Source organism: Genypterus blacodes, unplaced genomic scaffold, assembly GCF_046128005.1.
Source record: "Genypterus blacodes isolate CSIRO-AG114 ecotype Tasmania unplaced genomic scaffold, CSIRO-AGI_Gbla_v1 ptg000358l_1, whole genome shotgun sequence".
Classification (NCBI taxonomy): domain Eukaryota; kingdom Metazoa; phylum Chordata; class Actinopteri; order Ophidiiformes; family Ophidiidae; genus Genypterus; species Genypterus blacodes.
Window position 1 is genome coordinate 208,156 of NW_027467142.1, and position 16,845 is coordinate 225,000.

Genomic DNA, 16,845 nt, shown 5'->3' on the forward strand with positions numbered 1-16,845 from the left:
CTGAGCCGCGGTGGCGGCTCACTAATCAGTCCAGGAAGTTTATCCACGGGCGAACCGCTGGCGCCTCTGAGGACACTGTGAGGTAGATAGCGGAGGAGTGTGAGATGGCTCGCTGTGTGGCCTGTTCTTCATCCTCAGCCGCCCAGCTGACACCTCCCCGGCTCAGAAATGTGCTGAGAGGACGGCGGCGGAGGGGAGGGGGGAGATTTACGGCGCTGCGCTTGTGTTGTGGTGCGTCTCATATTATCACACCTGTTCTCCTTTATGACTTGGACTGCGACTTTACGCCGGCCTTTACATTTGTTGCGTGCTGTGTGAGGCCTGAGCCCAGGACACATGTTAGGTGTCTGTAAAGCACCAGTGGAGGCCGAACCTTTGAGTGTGAGTGTGATTGATACACTTCTGTTCTCCTGTCTGAAGACGGGAACACAAATCAGCTTTGATGAGACCACATGTTGTCTGTTTTGCACGTGTAGATACCTTCAATCAAACATCATGTTGAACAAACTACATGTTTACAATATTGTTACATGCAAGTTTACAGGCTAGAGGCGTTCAAAGACTCAGAGGAACAGAGGAAGGGCTCAAATGGCCGCTCAGCTCTTCGTTTGAAGGGTCTCTTGACAACAACTTCATGTCCGTGTGGCCAAATTTCGTGTGAGTGTGTGTGTGTGAATGTGAGGTCATGTAAAGCGCTGTGGACCCGTTTGTTCGTACGCTGCGTTCAGGTGTTTATGGTAACCAGGATACCTGTGGTCGGCTGTGGAGGTGTGAAGGTGTGTGCGGTGCGTAGAACCACATTCCCAACAACTCCCACTCACCTGCACTCACAACACAAACAGGCGATAAAGGTCTATATTTAAAAGCTGGCCTGCTATCAGGCTCCGGCCCGCCTGTCTGCTCCTTTGAGCAGCTTTATGGAGGAGAACGTGTTGGACTGCGTCGGCACACGTGCGTCGGGTGGGCTGGCCGTGCACGCCCCCCCGCCCTCCTTCCTCCCCGTGTCACATTGATGTCACCAGCGTTTTGTCTGGGAGGCATTTGTCTCCTCGCACAGGGTTTGTTTTTGATGTAGCACGACAGAAGATTTAAGACGGTGAGGAAAGCTGTCAGGGAGGAAACCAGTCAGCAAGCCAGTCAACCAGTCAGCCAGTCAACCAGTCAGCAAGTCAGCCAGTCAACCTCGTATGTCTCTTAAGATTCGTAAGTGTATTTGTCCCTAAATGACCTGATGAACCATGAGAGACCTTCAGCTTTTATTGTGAAGTTCATTTGTTTCATCTTTGTGCTGTTGTCGATGAAAACAATGTCAGTGACCGAGACGAAACATTTCCTTTAGTTAAATCACCGCGATCAGCTGTTCCCCTAAACGATGAAATCGTAATGCCAATAGCAATATGATGGTCAAACTTAAAGATGTGATTCTGGCCCGGATGCTTCCGGTGTTTCCAGGCTTCTGCTATCAAAGCTACAGAGCACCGAGGGTTAATGGAATGATATTAAGTAGCAATCCAAGGACATTCCCAGTGTTTCCTCCCTTATCCCGGTTCACTTCTACCACCACAGTGTCTGAAGCCAGCGCATCTTTTCTTACGCTACCTTAGCAAAGGGGGAGGGGCATGCGACTGGGAATCAAACTCTGACCTCAAACGGCAAAATCAAACTGTGAGAGCTCTTCTTTTCATCAGTCCTCCTCTGGATCGTCTTCAGCCTCTCAGGGCGTGGCTTTGCTAACGTGTAACCTGACAGGTCAAACCACATAGTCCACGCCGGCGATGCAGTGGCATGTGCAAGTAACCGAGATTCAAAACAAACAACACAGTATTGTGTAAACTGACACCAAGTCCTGTCTGCGCCGCATTCTTTCACTTTAAGAAAGAGACGGTGGACAAAAGGCATCTTTGTGTGTGTGTGTGCGTGTGTGTGTGCGCTTAGATGTTTCATGAGATTCATCAGATGTGTTTTTGCTGAAGGCTATGAGCAGAAGCATCAGATGTGTGACAGTGAGGGCGCCCTGTGTTAAGTGTGTGGGTGTGTGTTTTTCTTTGTGTGTGTGCTTGTTTATGTACGCGGTTTGACAGAGTGTCTGTGTACGTGCCTACGTGCGCTTGTTTTTGTGTGTGTTTGTGTGTGTGTGTGTGTGTGTGTGTGTGTGTGTGCGCTCGGTAGACTGCAGTATCGACAGCGGCCCGGCAGCGGGGGCGTGATTCACGAGGCCGAGAGGCACAGATCCCCTTCGCCGCCCCTCCCATCCCGTCCCCGCCACCTCCGCCCCCTCAGAAACGCTGCCCTTGCTCCGCACCCTCCCCCCCCACGCACGCACACACACACACACACCTCTCCAATGACTCAGCCAGGATTGGTTGGGAGGGGGAGGGGGAGGGGGAGGGGGCAATCTCAGGCACATCTTCAGCTTCAGATCGAAGGCCAGGACCCCCCTCTCCTCCCCCCGCCCCCTCTCCTCCCCCTCTCTCCTCCCCCCCGCCCGCCTCCTTCACACCCAATGTTTTTCGCTCTTCACGAAAACGTCTGTTATGTATTTGTAAAGCATGTTGTTGTTTGCCTGCTGTGTTACATAAAGATTTGTGTCTTTGTGTTTCTTGTATTGTTTACGTTGTGTTAGCCTAAAGGCCGGTCTGCTGAAGGTGCAGACCCCTTGAGCCCCTTCAGGGCCGTGGGAGTGGTTGGGCTCTGAGCTGGATTTGAACCCAGGACCTTGCTGTGCTGGCAACAGTGCCACCCACTAAGACACTGCCTTGCTCAAAGGTTTAATGTAGATATGAACACCATACCACACACACACACACACACACACACACACACACACACACACACACACACACACACACACACTGTCCTGTGGGTGTCTGAAGGGATACATTCTATCGTTGTCTGTATAAATTGAATCTTGAGTGTATGGGCGTGTTGGGATCGCTCGGGCCTCAGCTGAACGCCGCTCTCCTGTCCACCGACCCTGCGTGTTGTTTGTCCAGGCAGAGCACGCTGAGAGCCGTGTCCAATGGTTGCCCGGGAACATGAGGCAACAGGCTGTAAATATCCCACAGCTGGTGCTGGCAGAACACTCAAGGTTGGGCCGCAAACCCAGCCAGGTCAGATGAGGGAATTCGGCGGCCCAGTTACACTCACCCCCCCCCCACCCCACCCCCCACCCCCACCCCCCTGATGGTTCTGTCCGTTTCCCTGCCGAACCCCGTCACATCTACCCCCCTGACTGATTCATGCTTATGCTGTCGCTCCTCACTGGCGAGCTCCGTCTGAACTTTGGCATTTGAAAGTCTGCGTGGTGGCGGAGATGAAGAAAGATTCAGCTTTCATCATCCAGTTATGTAAGAAAAGAGCTCAACCAGTGTCAGTGTTATTATTTACATTGATCCTGTGATTGTGCGTTTACATCCTCATGTCTGCACTTAATGTGATCCAGTCAAAGTATTCTGCCTTTACAGGCCAGGAAAAGAGCATGAAGTCCATGTAAACACACTGGATGACATCATCTGTCCGTATGTTGGTGTGTAAAGATTCAGCTTTCCTAATCCAGAGTTGGGCATTTGGGAAATTGGAAGTCGACCAGAATACGTTTAGAATGGATGGCAGCACTTTGTGTTTCACTTAATAAATAATAATCAAACTTTACTGTATTACCAATCAGGACATCCCATAATTAAACTGAGATCATCACATTTAGTATAAGAACGTAGTTTATGTGGTTGTAAATCATTTTTCCAGGCTTGTAAACATCATAGCTGAGCTAACAAGAGGCATCGGCTCAGACAGCGATCACTCAGCGTGTCGTGTAAATGTTTTGATGCAGAGCTTGTTAAAGAATAACACATTTAGCAGTTGAAGCCACCTTGCTGGAGGTCGGCGCTCCATGCTTGCTTGTTCTCTGGCGCAGTCAGGTGTAGGTGTAGCACTCTGAGGAAAGGTTTGTCTTTGTACCAACAATCGTTCCCGTCCTGGTTACAGTGGCGTCATTAGGATACTTGGTAAATCTGTGGTACGCCTGAGAGCTGTGATGCATCTGTGTATTGTTCAGGCCTGAGTGTGTGTTATGTGTGCGTGGATATGTGTGTGTCCATCCTTTATTGCCCTGGCGTGTTAAGTGGCAGCGCAGCAGCCTGGAGCAGAGAGATAACAGTCGGCAGTGCGGGGCTGGTAGAGGGTTGGGGGGGGGGGGGGGGGGTGAGGGTGCTTCCTGGATGCTGGAGCCGAGCCAGACGACCGCTGAGAAATCCATCACTTCTCCCACTCAGCACCAGCACCTGCCAAAGGCTGACCAGCCAGATTCTCTCTAGACCCCAGAGCAGGGGGCCTAAAGAGACCTGTTCAACCTGGGACGTTTCAAAAATCACATATGAAGAATAGTGATGATGATAAATCTCATATAAAAATACAGAAACATTTTTTGACTGATGTTTTTGGTATTTTTGATATTATTTTATGAGACAAATTAAAATCTGTACTGCTTTAAAGTTAGGACAAAGGTGTGAGAATATTACGATATTTCTTATAACTTAATTTCTCTGTTAAGCCCCCTGAAAACTACACGAAAAGTTTCACTCATGCCTTCCAGTGACGACGCTGATGAATGTAAACATGAAGGAGACCCAGATTAGAGCCCTGAGGAATGCCTAAAACATTTACATTGCTTCATTAGAGGTCAACTGTGGCTCCCCTTTGACATTTTAAAATATAGATGCGTTCTAGAAATGTGTAAATAAACGTTAAATTCATGTAATAATCATGTGAAGCAATGTTGCATTCACTTACTGCTTCTGTTGATATAGTTTGCATAATGGACTTTATTTGAGTTTAGCTGCTTTGCCACTTTCGTTAGGCAAAGTATCTCACTCATTTCAGGACGTCTGGAGTGAATCTGCCGTGTGTCAGGTTTGAGAGACATTTCATAAGAAGACATCTCCCATTTCCCGAATGTAATTTACACCTTGACAGTGAAACAGCTAGCACACAGGGACGAGTTAACAACAGCGCTAACACATTTCAGTCTGCAGTTTGTTTGCAGACGCACACACTCACTCCAAAGTCACATATGTCTTTATTCAGGCGTGAATTATTTGTATTTCCCGCCCCACCACCACTCAAAGGAATGCATTTGCTATCTAGCAAGGAATATCAAATAAGTCCATTACAATCCAAGTACCACATCATTTTGTATTCTTTTAAGAATGATCACAAACGGAGCGGATCAGAACATGTACACAATTACTTTACTCATCAACCAGCTCATGGATGGTATTGCTTACTAAGTTAATAATAGCAGCAGTTAAAACTCTGAGCACTTGCAGGCCTCCTCCGATTTCACATACTGGTGACTTGCGTGCGCTCCTGAGATTTTAGCAAAGCGTCCCATCAAATATCAAAGATGTCTGATAAGGACGGGACTCGTTCCAGACATATCTGAACGGGACAGCACAGCCCGGCACTGACCTTCTCCCAGCCCAGAGGCAACAAGAACCTTCAGCATGCAACTCCCTGATTCCAGGACTAAGACTCACAGTAGAGTATTGGAACCTGCCCTTACTGAATTCTGTGTGTCCAGTAGGGGGCAGCGTCAGTAAACCACAATGTACAAAACTATAACAACCTTATTATCAAGGTCTAATGTTATTTCAGTTTATGAGGATTTGAATCTAATTATGTTGATGTGATGTTTATGAATCTACAATGGACCAAGTTTAGAGCCCTGGGGAATGCCTTGAACATTTGGATTGTTCGTTTTGCCAGGGCCCAACCGTCTTTTACATATTATAACACAGTTGCCCACAGAGCGTCAACAAATAGCAGTTATACTTTATGATATCTTTACATATCCTAGTAACTTTTCTGAATTTAAGCAGAGTGCTTGTCAGATCACTCATACTCACAAACCGGAGTGGCTGCGACCTTTCCACAGGGCGTCAGGTTACACGGCGGGCGACCTGCCTCCCTCTAGCTGCTGGTGTCAAGGCCTCAGGAGAAGGCTATCAAAATGACAAATCTGTCCCTCAGCTTGAAGCCCTGGCAGATCAATATCTCACCAATATTCATTCATCACTCAGTGTTCACTGGAACCGGCCTGACACAGTGGACGAAACACGAGATGATAAACGATCCCATCAGATGTTCCATACAAGTGGGAATGGAGTGAAATCAAATCAGGTGTTTGGAGCTGCGCTGCGAGTTCCAATCAGCACCTGAGGTTTCTGTGAGGGGCAAAGAGATCTGGCCCAAGGAGCTGAACGCCGGGGCTCTCGTGTGGGAAACATGACATCATCGCCGTGGAAACGACCTCATGCGTTACAATCAAGCAGAAGGTCAAGCGGCTGTAATTTGTGGGGGGAAGGGAAGTTATCTAGACTTAGCTCAGTCGTTTCTGATGACCCTGAACGCGTCGCAAAATGGAATGAATTTCAGTTTGTTTACATGCAAACCCGGTCACTGACATTGTTGTTTTGTAAGTTGTCATTGGAGATGTTTGTTGTTTGCTTACTAAGTCTGTCGGCCTTTGGATGAATGTGCTAAACTTTTTCAAAAGCCACTAAAAACTTAAAAGTCAGGGCAAACTGTGTGTGGACAAAGCATCTTGACCATAGAGTGACCTTATGGTATGTAGAAGAAATATACAAGTATATATATATGGGCTATAAATATTCAGCAAAATAAACAAAAGCTTAATTAATTTCTTCAATTCCTGTAAGCTCATCGTTCACAGCATCTCTAGATTGCATTTAAAAATGTCTTCCTGAATTTCAGTGGTATCTGACCCCAATATCCTGAATGCTATCAGTTCAGCTTAGTGCGCTCACACAAGTAAGCCGTCCGATCACATCAGCTGTGTAGAAGCCAGCAGATCAGGCCCAGCATACGGACCGGACACTCTGAGCGTACAGTTCAACCTGTTTGTGATTTATTGTGCTGTGTGTCATGACTCGTCACATCCTGGCTCTGCCTCCCTGTTACCTATGACACATTGAGCCTGAGACATGTTGGTGGAGATGTGTTGGTGATACGCACGGCAGTGTAGCCTGAAGGGTAACCAGGCAGGTCGTCTGAAGGTCACCAGTTAAGGCCTTGGGCCGCCTGGGAAGCTGTGGCCGACGTGCCCCTGAGCAATCCACTTAACCCCTGATAGCTGGGGGCTGACGGTGTACTGGGAAACTCCCTGCTCCCAGTCATTCCTGCAAAAACACCATGTTTCTCTTTAAAAAACAAATGTTGTAAACATTATATTGCTCTGACAATCGGTCACTCCCCCACATCATCGCGAGGCTGAAGCTTTAAAATGCTTAACGGGGCCGGCAACAGATGTCGGGGATAATGATGCGATGCAACATTTCCCGACTGTTCTTTTACAGATTAATCTGTAGCAGGGCTGCTTGTAGGCTGCGACCTGATGTGGCCTCACCAAAGCTAAGTGATGGCGTGTTTGCAACGTTTCTAAACCTCTGTGGAGAGAAAATCCTTTATCTGATCAAAGTCTGTATATTTTTTTGTTATAGGAAACGTGTTGGTGATTAGTATTTTAAACAAATTATTATTAGATGTAACCTGGTGGAAGATAATTAAATATTGTTATGTATTTATAGAAGTATGTTCCACTATAAAGCAAATAACATTTCTTTAAAGCTTTTCCAGATTTCCATGTCAAGATCTTCCCATTTCCCATGAACCCGTCTGTGTAAAAGCAGAGCGGCTCATTGGCACCTCGTGAAACAAACCAATCTAAATCATGGAGGCGTTCCCCAGGGCTCTAATCTGGGTCCGCTGTTTATTGGTAATTATCAGCGTTTATCCTTCCATTGTCCAGAGCCTCTGTCGCTCTCGCCTGCTCAGTGAAGCAGCAGACACACTCCAGGCTCCCCGCTTTCCATGCGAGAGCGGAGATCCTGCCTGACATCAGACATGGGAAGTGAGCTACTGCAGCATGAAGGGTAAAAGGTCGAGACTGGACCACCCCGGGCAGATAAGGCAGCCTTTTCATGTGAGATCAGCCTGCCGCCTAAAGACAAATCCCTCCGTGTGCTGCCTTTGAACTTCCCTGCAACTGGAGCGAGTCCAGTGCTCGGTGGCTAACGAAGGCTGCAGAGTGTGAGAGAGCAGGAGCGCACCCTGTTATTATGTCGTAGAACATACGACAGACGCCTCTCTGTTCCACGCAGTGTCAAGCCTTTTCTCAAAGCAATTTAAATCACTTGTTTCAAACTGTTTTCAATTCAGAGCAACTTGTTTCAATGTTTTTTTCCGTTTGTGTTAAGGAGATAGAACCTGGCACAAGAGGCCTGTATATCGATTTGTACACATGAATGGATTAACAACCCTAAGCAAAGTATAATGTATTCAAGTCCAGCACACAGTAGCCCCTCCTGACACTAACGCTGTCCTTTGCGTTCCCCAATCTGGGCTGGCTATCAGTGCTTATCACTTCGTGCTCCCCTCCTACGTTAAAGCCCGACTCCCACACCCGCTCAGGTGAAACCAGGCGGCTGGTGACATCACGTTTCACGAAAGTCGAACCAGGCTGTGTGCGAGGGGGCGGGTAGACGGATCTATTTGCTGTGTGATCATGAAGTAGGTGAGGTGAATCCAGGTAATCATGAGTTCTCCCTTCGTTCGCCCGTTATGAGTTTGATTCCAATCAAAACAGGAAGACATCACCAGAACAATGAACCCAATAGTTTGTGCATTTAGCTCATCAAGCTGAGTTTTCCATGTTAGAATTGGGGCTCAGGCAGCCTCCAATTCTTCATCAAAACAATTATGACAATCCTAACGCCCTCTTTCTTCACCCCCCTCTGTGCTCGCCGTCATCCCGCCTCTTAGCCAAACAGGCAGTGCATAATTTATAGGCAACTCATCACCAAAGCAAAGCCGATTGCACTCGCTGAAAGCGAGCGAGCGGCACAGCGCCCACGGCCGCACAAAGGAGACGTCAGTCTCATGACAGACTGTTGCGTGTTCTTTGTTTCAAGAGAAGGAGCGTAAAGAGAGGGCGTTCTCTCCCAGGTAGGGGGAATGCAAACAATGCTGGAGAGCTGGTGTGGTGTCTGCACTCAGAGCTCTCCAGATGCTGCCACTTGGCTCTCACTGTGACGTCTGTGTGTGTGCGTGTGTGTGTGTGTGTATATATAGAACGCTATTTTTAAGGCTGAACCACAAATAGTAGTAACCGGGCTTAAAACAGTCCTTGCTTCTGTCCCCGGGTTTCCTTCACCTTCTCATTCATTCATGACTGAGTGTGTGTGTGTGTGTGTGTGTTTGTGTGTGTTTAAACAAACACACACACACACTCACTGCTCTGAAATGTACATTTACTCATCTCCCCGTCCCCTGTCTTGATCAGGGATCACAGCATATTGCTCCCCGGCCTTATTTCACGGCTTGTTACTGGGCGATTGAATAAGAAACACACTTTGACACCCTTCATCTTCCTCAGTGTCATGGAGAATTAGGTCAGTGCTGGGTTCAGCTAATAAGGCAACAATATCATTACACACACACACACACACACACACACACACACACACACACACACCAGCGTCTACAAGGCCGTTTACTCTGAGCTGAAGCTTCAGTGTAGAGCAGAAACTAGAGGAATATGAGAGATTTAACAGAAATCTGTTCTCTAATCATTTTGGGCCAAATGGCCCAAAATGACCCATTTGGTTCCTGGTTTTGTCTCTTCTGTGGTTTTGTCGTTGCCGTGGGAAACGAGCTGTGACTCAATGGGGCTGCTTCCCGACAAAATGAGAAAAAGATGAATAAAACATCAAGAAAATAAGAAAAATGCCGGTGTAGAAGTTTGAACTCATAATTATACAAAATAAATCCCTTGTACATTTTGTTTCTGTTCACTTCTAAGTCGTACTTTGATTGTTATTATGATTATTGTGACCTGAATGAGTCGCACAGATTGGATCTTTATCCTGTCCAGACGCTTTCATAGAAACTCTCTGCGCTCGCCTGTGATTGGAGAATCACACTCAGCTCGTCAGACCGCCCAGGCTGTGCAGCCCGTTGCCGCGGGCGACCTGCAGATCAGTGATGTGGCGGTGATGCCTCTAATGAAGCTGACACAGCACAGCCTCCCTGCTCGCGGGCCCCCGAGGGCCTCCCCCCCCCCATCACCACCTCTGCCCATACACAGTATACACTAACCCCCCCCACACACACACACACAGTTGTTCTGATTCCATGGTGCTTCCCATCCATTGCAGCGTTTGTTGTCTTGTTGTGTAGCTGAAGTGGGTCACGCCACGCAAACAAAGACTCTTCCCTCTCCAAGTCTCTCTCAGCCTCATGAATGTCTCTGTGGTTTGGTTTGACAGGAGCTGCCCAGCTGAGGTGAAGGGGAGGGCAGAGGATCCCACTTCAGCCAGAGAGTGGAAGACCTGCCCCCCGGTGACAGGACCATGATGATCTGAAGGGGGCGCCGCACTCCAAACCCCATTCTTCCTCCTTCCTCCCTTTTCTTTGGGTCGATCTGCAGGGGTGACACGCCTGCATCCTACAGCTGAGGCACGCACAGAGACCAGAATCCATCGGAGAGGTTTGAGACAGACGACGCACAACCACTACGAGCACCTGTGACCTCTGACCTTGCCACGCCCCCCCCTGCCCCTGCCACCACAACACAGGAACCATGGGAAGGAAAAAGATTCAGATTCAGAGGATCACCGATGAACGCAACCGACAGGTGAGACGTGTGTGTGTGTGTGTGTGTGTGTGTGTGTGTTGGATCAGTTATCAGCCGCCTGATTGGTGCATCCATGTTTACACAATAACAACAACAGAGCTCAAAGCAGGAAAAGAGAAAATCTGAGTTGTTGTATCGTTTCACAACATGAGGCGACGTATTGAAGCTAATGAGCTCGACGTCACCTGTTTAACAGCACAAATACAGAGGGAAAATAACTTCCAAAGCCGTTTTTGTGTGCAGCAACACTTCAAATCAACTTCTCTCTGTCTGTAACTGAGTTCAGAAATAACTCCAACTAACATAACCACTTCTCCAAACTGAGCAAACAGCAAGAACAAACACCAGAGCAGCAAGAATCAAAAGCTCCATCCTGAGTCTGTGTCAGTAAACCTCTCCTTTTTTATCTTCTCCACACTGAATCCACCTCAAAGCCAGCCTGAAACCTTTGTCCTGATGTTTGAAGGTTTCCCTGACATCGTCGTGTTTCCATTCCTCACCTTAGTTTGTAATGTTCTGCTGCTCCATCTGGCTGAACTCTGACCCCATAAGAACATCAAACATCCTGCACTGACTGACTTCATGTGCTTCATTCGTTTTCCACCAAAATGCCAGATTAAACATTGGAAACCACTCTGTTGCTTCACACTGAAAGGTTTTAAAACCAAACATGGAGGCGTTTGTGTGGATTACTGAGCTCAGCTCCAGGTTTCATCTCCACCTCTTCCCTTCATGTTCTCGCCACATTCACTCCATCAAGGCCCAACCCCCCCAACCAGAGAAAACTTTAACCTGAGTAATAATTCCCAGGAGGATTCTTTACGGGCTCGTCCTGCGGAACAACACGGCCTCAGTAACACCAACACGCATAATAGCTCCGTGTTTTACGAGGCTCATATGACTCCATAAATCCAGCAGACCGCCTACAGTGAAGGTGTGAGTGAATATGAAGCCCCCCCCCCTCGATCCCCCCCACCACCAAAAACCCACTTTCATTTTCTCTGGTTACATCAGTGTTATTGTCAGAAAGGATGAAAGGGTAAATGATCCATCTAAAATGAGTCAACTGGTAAATGGGCCGCGCTCCATTGAGCAGACTGAGTAATGGATTTGACGCGCCCACCTTCCAAAGCCAGAGGCAAACATGGCGGCTGAGCCGGAGGAGGACCTGAGCCGGGGCGAGCGGACGGAAAAATCATCCTCTCTTCTCTCCTCGCTCGTCAATCTTAGCCGGTGCCGTTTCACAGAGCAGAGGAAGAGCGCCTGCAGGGGGTCGAGCAGGCGACGGCAGCTTGTTCCTCTGCAGACAGGCGAGAGGAGGGGGGGGGGGGCAGAGTGTGAGCATCAGAGGAGCAGCAGTTTGTCAATAAGGCGACGTCGCAGGCTCTGGTGATCCATCCAGTCACAGGGTCCAGATCATTGATTAGTCACTGACCGCCATCAAGTCTGGGATGGTTTGTGACGCGCCGGAGCAAAACGATTAGAGAGACACTCAACTTACTGTTATTTATGAGAATGCTTACAGTTTATCGATTTTTATTTTAATCTGTTATTATTATCTTATTTCTTTTATTATCCCACTCTATTTTATTTGATTGTTATTTTTCTTACATTTTGTCTCTATTATTATAATAATATATTTATATTCTTATCTTATCCAGCATTTTATTACTTACTGTTTTTTATTTATTGACATTTTGAGTTATATGTAGGAGGAATGTTAGAGTGGATTTTGAGCTGGATCCAGATGTTGTTCACGCTGGTTTTGTGGTCGTACTGTAGTTTGCAGCAGTTTGCAGCAGTTTGCAGCAGTTTGCAGCAGTTTGCAGCAGCTGAAGTGGAGCCCGCTGTTAAAGATAAACGAGTGAAGTGTTGAGAGGTTCTCACCCTGTGTAACATCAGAAAGGCCATCAGATGAGTTTCTGGAGGACGAACCGCCGTCACCCTCCTACACACTGATCCAAAGACGCTGCCACTGTACTTGTCGTTCTTTTATAGTGTAGGGTCTCTACCATGTCCATATCACCTGTTTTCGCTCAGTATGTGCTGTAGTGCTGCAGCAAGGGAGCGTAAACATGGATCAGTGTGTAATGCCCGCCTGCACACCTGGTTAGACAGGTGAGGTGACATCATAGAGCTGCAGGTCTGAAGATGCTTTCATTCATTTATTATTCATTTGAATTTATGATTAAGTAAATAAAAGGAAAAATGTCAAGTAAATAATAAAATAAGCATTTAATTAAATTATGGAAAAATTATTATGAAGTAAATAAAATTAAATAAAATATATCAAAGATAATGAAATAAACATTTAATTGAATTGTGGAAAATAATAAGAATTATTATTAGATAAATAAAATAAAGTAAAATAGAAATGTAAAAAAATAAAGTGATATTTTATCAAATCTAATAAAAACAATGCAAACAATTACATATTGGAGAATATAAACAATGCAGGAATAATAAAGTAGAATGATATAAAATAAATCAAACTCGGGGGGGGAAATAAAAATATAATGAAATAAAATGTAAAGGCCAAATAAATCATTATTATCCGTGTGAGACACTCTGTGCTTCCAAACAGACATGGAGTGCAGATAAAGAGGCGAAGCTGGATCTGTGGAGCTGCTGGGCTCCATTGTGTGAGAGCGACTGTAAGCAAAACGAAAGTGAGCTTTGGCTACAGGAAACAGCGAGAGGAGGTTGCGGTTGTCAGTGGTGGTTTCCTCATCCATCTGCCACACAACCACAACCTCGCCAAGACACACACACACACACACACACGGCTCGCCCCCCTTCTCTCTCTCTGTCTCTCTCTCCACCGAGGGTGTCTTATTCTTCAGTTGCCATTGGTAACCTGGCACTTCTCTTCTTAATGTCAATTACTTGCAGCTTGTTTATCTTTCATGGCAAACACACGGAGATGAGATGAAGAACCAGAACTCACAGCCTGACGCCCACTTTTTCTGAGACAAAAGCGGTCGTTTGGAGTCATTGCGCAGATTTATTGACAGGAAGTGAACTCCTAATTTGATAAGAGAGCAGATTGTGTTATTTCCCTTCATTCCCACGTCTTCCTGCGTCCGTCACAGCCATCATTTCCTCCCTCTCCTGCACCGCCACACACTTTATCTGCTTCTCTGTGTGTGTGTGTGTGTGTGTGTGTGTGTGTGTGTGTGTGTGTGTGTGTGTGTGTGAGATATGCAGATAGGCTCAGAGATGGAGATAGAGAGAGAGAGAGAGAGGTAAGTGATGGCAGCAGTGTGTGATGAGGTGGGAAATGGGGGGGCGGAGGAGGGTTACAGGGGGAGTCGGTTGCCCATGGATACGACCCCGATATAATTTGATTTGTGGCAGCAGGAAGCAATGAGTGAGCGAGCGTGAGAGGGGGGGAGGGAGGTGAGAGAGGGATGGAGGATGTGGAAAGAGAGAGAGCTAGAGGGGGGGAGTGGGGGGGGGCAGGTGGGCGAGGAAACAAGCTGTAAGGATCAGAGGAGCGTAAACAAGGTGCCTAAGCCATCAGGAGAGAGAGAGAGGGAGCCAGGGTGGGAAAGAGAGAGAGAGAGAAGGTCTAACATGGCAGCTCCTCCTTCTTCTCCTCTCTCTCTCTCTCTCTCTCTCTCCGTCTCGTTTCCATTCGGTCCACTGAGCCCAATGACATCACAGGGGTCACTTCCTGTTCTTCTCCAGCCTACTGTAACTTCCGGGTCCCTTTTTCGCAGGCGTCCGTTGGCAGCTGGTGCCACTTCGTCCCCATAAGCCAATCTGTGATGTCACAGCAGGTGTTAAACTGTGACAGCCAATAGCAGCCACCTGCTCTGATGTGGGCGTGGCCTGGAGCCAGTTTTGCTGGTGGAAATGCAGAAAACCACAATGATGTAATAGCAGCAATTGTAGCCACAACTGAAGCTTTGAGTTCTTTCTCGCTCTTAATCTGTGTCTGTGTGTGTGTGTGTGTGTGTGTGTGTGTGTGTGTGTGTGTGTTTGATCCAGTTTAATCCAAACAAAGCCAAATCTCCCTGGATTGTAAATACCAGTTGGAATAGTGGGAAGGAGCCACTAAAGCCACTCTGTTATGTGCCGCTGAGAGGGCTCGCATAAGTGTGTGTGTGTGTGTGTGTGTGTGTGTGTGTGTGTGTGTGTGTGTGTGTGAGAGAAAGAGAGAAACAGCGTGCGACAGAAGGAGAGTGTGGAAAATAGAGCGCGAGAGAGAGAGAGAGCATGGAAAAGAGCATAACAGAGTGTGAAAAAGACAAGGAGAGGGAGAGTGACGTAGAGAGAGAGAGAGAGAGTGTGTGTGCGTGTGTGTGTGTCTGGAAGAAGGATGGTGAGACAGAAGGAGAGCTAGAGCGTGTGTTTGTTTAATAAAGATAGAAATTAAATTTGTGTGACTGCAAACAAGGGGAGAGAGAGAAAGAGAGAGAGAGAGACAGAGAGAGAGAGACAGAGAGAGAGACAGAGAGAGAGAGAGACAGAGAGAAAGAGACAGAGAGAGAGAGACAGAGAGAGAGACAGAGAGAGAGAGAGACAGAGAGAAACACACAAAAACACACAAAGTCTCAAAGTGATTGAGTTTGGACGTATTTAAGTTGTTGTGTCTTTGATCCAATCATGAACGTTATGAGTGATGTCATCAGCATAACGTCTTCCTCTCCCTCCTCCCCCTCTCCTTCTCCCTCCTCCTTTCTCCACGCCTCCCCCAGGTGACGTTCACCAAGCGGAAGTTTGGCCTGATGAAGAAGGCGTACGAGCTGAGCGTGCTGTGCGACTGTGAGATCGCCCTCATCATCTTCAACCACTCCAACAAGCTGTTCCAGTACGCCAGCACCGACATGGACAAGGTCCTGCTCAAGTACACCGAGTACAACGAGCCGCACGAGAGCCGGACCAACGCCGACATCATCGAGGTACAGCCTGGAGACGGGAGGGGGCGGGGCCTGGGGGGAGGGGCTGACTGAGGGTCGTCTGTTAGCCTGCTTACTTGTTGAAGTATGGAGTCCTGGGTCGGGCGCCGTACCCCAGAGAGCTCATTAAGGCCTCATGTTAGCTCATCTAATCCAGTCCAGACTCATTCAGACTTAATGAAGTCTGGTCAGGCCCGTAAAGCCTCCACAGGTCAAATCAAGCCTAATCTAATCTAAATATCGTCTAATGGAGCTCTAATCACTGCAGGCCGCTCTGTTATTAGAGCTCAAACTCCTGAGGAAACGAAACCTAAAAGGGTTTCTAACCCAATGAGATGAAATGAAAGAGAGGTGATCTATTGTTGATTCGTCACTTATCGCAGCGGCCCGTCGTCGTGGTTACACATGCGTGTTACCATGTGAGTGAAGTAAAGCGGCTCCTGGCTCTGTGGGAGTTCAGTCATCATCCGTTCTTGCGCGGTGCCTTTGCTCTTCGTCTAGTTCAGGTGTCACTTCCTCTTCTTCTTCTCTCATTCAATTTAACCAAATCTCCTCTTGGCTCCGCCCTACCAAGACACAAAGTCTGTTTACCTTTTCAAAGTACTTCTCCATCAACCCGCCATGGACTCCACCTCAAACCGGCATCCAAACTTGTTCCAAAGTCTTTTTCCGGCTCAGATTTGAAACGTGACTCGGCAGGTCAATGTAAACAACTCACGCTGTTGTGTAAGTGAAATGCTTCAACGTTCATAAACCTCAAAGACAAATGCCGATTTTATGGAAGGAGCTGAAAATAGCTGCGTTTATTAACATATCGCCCAGGAGAGAAATGAGTTGTGAGGTCAGAGGTGTGAGGAGGTCGACGGTTTGGTTCCTTTTGTGTGTTTTGGTGGTAAAGACGAGGATCCATCTCATGAATCCTCGCCTCCCTGCAGCGAAGCTTTGCTGCGTGAACTCGCTCGCATGCCTGCTGACCCTCCGCTGCACCGTGGCCCACTCACGAATTGAAGACGAGATGCTTTTCGCTGTGATTCAGCGAGCCGTGAGCTGCACAGCGGCACGTAGGCATCGTACGGAGCGTTGTCCTACAGCGCCCGCTCTGCGCTAACAGGAGTGTGTGACGAGTAACGAACCGTACTGACGGACCCACAAACCACCACAGAGTCACAGTCCAGACGGCTCAGACTAAGTGACTTTGTTAAATTAAGTAAAATTATATTCTATTAGTAA

The 16,845-nt window shown here is 47.5% G+C and overlaps 1 protein-coding gene across 2 annotated transcripts in view; it reads left to right on the forward strand.

Moving 5' to 3' along the window:
• The window catches only part of mef2d (myocyte enhancer factor 2d), a 67,954-nt gene that overhangs the window by 18,849 nt on the left and 32,260 nt on the right, over positions 1-16,845 (forward strand). For both annotated transcript variants that reach the window (XM_076138315.1, XM_076138316.1), the window contains exons 2-3: positions 10,344-10,711; positions 15,415-15,618. In XM_076138315.1, coding sequence (XP_075994430.1) covers positions 10,658-10,711; positions 15,415-15,618 — 258 coding nt within the window. In that variant the 5' untranslated portion in view covers positions 10,344-10,657. The remainder of the gene's footprint in view (positions 1-10,343; positions 10,712-15,414; positions 15,619-16,845) is intronic.